The sequence below is a fragment of the Malus sylvestris genome, chromosome 8, assembly GCF_916048215.2.
Source record: "Malus sylvestris chromosome 8, drMalSylv7.2, whole genome shotgun sequence".
Classification (NCBI taxonomy): Eukaryota; Viridiplantae; Streptophyta; class Magnoliopsida; order Rosales; family Rosaceae; genus Malus; species Malus sylvestris.
The window spans coordinates 15172979-15176885 of record NC_062267.1 but is presented as its reverse complement, the minus strand read 5'-3'; the positions used below and the strand labels follow the sequence as shown (position 1 = coordinate 15176885).

At 33.4% G+C, this 3907-nt stretch overlaps 1 protein-coding gene across 1 annotated transcript; it reads left to right on the top strand.

Moving 5' to 3' along the window:
• Window positions 1-2004: 2004 nt before the first annotated feature.
• LOC126631589 (major strawberry allergen Fra a 1-3-like) lies at window positions 2005-2824 on the top strand. The gene has a single exon (XM_050301710.1). The coding sequence runs from the start codon at window positions 2098-2100 to the stop codon at window positions 2575-2577; it is 480 nt and encodes a 159-aa protein (XP_050157667.1). The 5' UTR covers window positions 2005-2097; the 3' UTR covers window positions 2578-2824.
• The last annotated feature ends 1083 nt before the right edge of the window (window positions 2825-3907 follow it).

Below are 3907 nucleotides of genomic sequence, written 5' to 3'. Positions count from 1 at the left end.
CACCTAATATGCGATCAATTTAAAGGAAAATCAATTAAAATGGCTTGAAAATTTTGAGTTTTAACAATAAGAACAACATAAAGGGTAAAGTGAACAGTATCATGATTGACTTTTTAGTGTAAAAATATGGTTTTTCGTTAAAATGAACAGTACCGGAAACTTTTCGTTAAAGTTCCCTCAATTTAAAGCATCATATTTTCTAACTACACGAGTTGACCACACATATTTAACATCTATAGTTATCATGATATGACAAATGAATATACATATGCCATAGTCTTTCTCCATGAGTTGACCCAATTACTAATGAATAAGAGTAATGTTAAAAAGATTAAATTTGTAAACTAATAAATATACATATGCCATGGTCTTTTTGCATGAGTTGACCCAATCCCTTATATTTGAATAAGAATCCTTGCTCTCAGCTACCTTTATATTCTTAGACTAATAAATGTATCGGTGTGGTCTCATTGAGTTTCAAAAATAAGTATATATCATATATATTTGAATAAGAATCCTTGCTCTCAGCTACCTATGTACTCTGTTAATTTAAGAGATTCTTTTTGAATCGTCCTCGGTAAAGTTCTGCCAAATATACTCACTAACTAGCAAATTTAAGGTACAACAAAGGTAGAGAATAATGATTTTTTCTTTTAAGGGGATAAGGAGGTTAGAAGTGGAAAAACTTCTCCTTTGTATACCATTTTGAGGAGGATTAAAATAGATAGTTTTCTTTTCAGTAATTCATCTCATAGTCCAAGTTTGCTACAAAATTTTCATTTATTCCTTCAACATACCTTGACAATAGTGGTTTATCCATTGCAACCCAATCCTTTATACTACACAAGACTTAAGTGATAATTCTTTTACCTTCAACAATAGTAATCGCAACATTGTAAGCTTCACACATGTAATTAGCTGTTGATATATATATTTTTTATAGCGGAAAATGATTAGACGAGATTGGTGTTTAAACAATAGGTGCATGCATTGCATAAAGGAATGGCAATACAATAGCAAGTTTATTTTACATATCGAAGGACGAAAAAAAATTATTGAAAAATAAATATTATTCCATAGACTTACAAGAAAGAAAAATACTCCAAATTGACAAGCATGCTACATAACGAAAACATTAGTCTTGCTAAGACTTGATACCTCCAAGGCGACAAGAGATGTACTTATAAAGACTTAATATACTAAAAGAAATAATAAAGCAATCTTAAACCTTTATTAAAGATGGGAAAGTAATCATAATTCTTATCCGACTAGAAAACCATAATACAAACCATATAAAAAACACTCTAACATAAAAAATGAACCAAGTTGTTTAGATTTTCCAATAAATTTTGCGGAGGTTAATTAGTTAATATTATTACGTATCTTACAAATAGTATGCACTTCTAGAAGTTCAATTTGTTTTTTTTGGTCAAACTCCAGACGTTCAAATTAGGGCGACTTGACTTGCATTTCAGCATTGGCTAGTTGCAATTTGTCAACATTGATTGGCCACCGTTTTCCTTTAGGCTTTCACCTCTCCAAATCGAAATTGCTCAAAATAATTTCAACTGTAACAAGTATGATTTATGCTGTTATTCCAACGCACAGTCCTCGTCCCTGTTAACCTATTTAAGCACACAGCCAAATGAAAAATGACTCAAAAATGTCAACTATATAGTAGTAGACAACGAAAATTGAATTATTAGAAGTCCCACATGCATGGTTCAGGCATGTTCTCATACTATTGTTTATCATCAAATGGAATCTCATAGTACAAACCCATGTTATATATAGGAAAATAATTGAGGTTACAGTCGACCTCGTGATTAATTGGGTATTTTCTTATTCAATATCCAGATGGTCCTTCCCTTCCTCTTTACTAAAATACAAAATTCCACGTAGAAAAAGTAATGGTTCCCACGTAAATGAATAGAACCAAGCAGGAACTTGCATAATAAAACCTTATGATCAACCTTCGGCCTCACCCTATAAATACATACCTCCTCCCTCACTTCTTCACAACTCAAAACCTCCCATTACATCATCTTCCTCTTCATCAATTTCTATTTTCTTACTTTCCAAACACTTCTCAGAATCATGGGTGTTTTCACATACGAATTCGAGTTCACCTCCGTCATCCCCCCTGCTAGGTTGTACAATGCTTTTGTTCTTGATGCTGACAACCTCATCCCCAAGATTGCACCACAGGCAGTGAAGAGTACTGAGATCCTTGAAGGAGATGGCGGAGTTGGAACCATTAAGAAGATCAACTTCGGTGAAGGTAGCACATACAACTACGTGAAGCACAGAATTGATGGGGTTGACAAGGACAACTTTGTCTACAAGTACAGTGTGATCGAAGGAGATGCTATCACTGAGACAATTGAGAAGATCTCTTATGAGACCAAGTTGGTGGCTTCAGGCAGCGGTTCTGTCATCAAGAGCATCAGCCACTACCACACAAAAGGTGACGTTGAGATCAAGGAAGAGCATGTTAAGGCTGGCAAAGAGAAGGCCTCCCACCTCTTCAAGTTGATTGAGAACTACCTCTTGGAGAACCAAGACTCCTACAACTAAATTAATATTGCCTGTTGCAGCAAAAAGTATTAATAAGTAGTTGCGTGATCTTTTGGCATCATACAATGCATCGGTGTGGTTTTCATTCCCTTTTTCTTTAAGTTTTGAAACATTGTTTTGACTTATAATTGGAGCTTCTGAGTAAAGAATGAATATTGTATTTCTTTTCATTTACAAAAATCATATTGTTTATATATTTGCAAGTTTCACCGTGGTAATGAATAATGTTCAATTTTCATATTTCTAATTTGACCTCTATTATTCTATATGACATGTCAAGTCAATCACAGCAAAAGATCCCACAATAACTAATTCAAGAAAACAAATGAATCTTATTTACCACCTAATACGCGTTCAGGTTAAAGCATAATATTTTCTAACTACACAAGTTGACATATCGCATACAACATTTTACAATTATCATGGTGTGACAAATGAATACATGTATATATGTCATACGATCTTTCTGCATGAGTTGACCCAAACTACTAATGAATAATGTTAACGCTTTTAGTTCTAGCTACTTGAGTTGGCAGGACCTTGCATGCATTGGTTTATGTGAATTCTTTGTCTCTTCCAACGTTGTCTTGCAACATAAGATTATTCTTTTGTATATATATTTTCAGATCTTTGTTAGTACCCCCTTTTGGGTCATGTTCTTGATCTATGTAAATCTTGTATGTATTTGCTCCTTCATGAATGAAATGTCCTTCCCTTAAAAAAAATTGTAAGGACATCTCCACTGGAGAGGGTTAGAAGTCTAAAAGCAAAAAAAAAATGACATAATTTGTCCAAAGACTCATCTCCAACAGATGGCTAGGTTATAATTCTATAGAGCCTATTATTATTTGGCCAAAGAGGCATATGTAGTGTGGCTTTTAACCCATTTTTTGGGGCTCAGCTCCTCATTTGCAATAATTGATTCAAATTCAATGATTAAATTTGAAAACATTCAACGGTAGTTTAACTAAATTAGCTAGTAAATTTAAAGTACAAACTTAAAACTAATAAAGCATTGAGGGGCTATGTTTAGCCTATTCGGTTGGAGATGGTTTATGAATATGATCTGACACTATTCATTTTTTTTTTTTTTTAGTTTTTTTTTTTTTGCAGGACTACTTTTGGACGGAGCTATATTTAAACATTTCGGTTGACGATGACCTAAGTAGACCTAAATTAGTTGACCTCAAATGCATAGAAGTGAGGTCATCCACATTAATAGATATGACTACGCCCACATTAATGTCAATGAAGTTCTTCATATCTATAGGTCTCGTCAAAATTAGAATTCTAAGAAAAAAAGAATGCATTTTTGTGACAAAAACAAAGT

Coding starts and splice junctions, on each gene's coding strand:
- LOC126631589 (XM_050301710.1), top strand. CDS start 2,098: ATGGGTGTTTTCACATACGAATTCGAGTTCACCTCCGTCATCCCCCCT.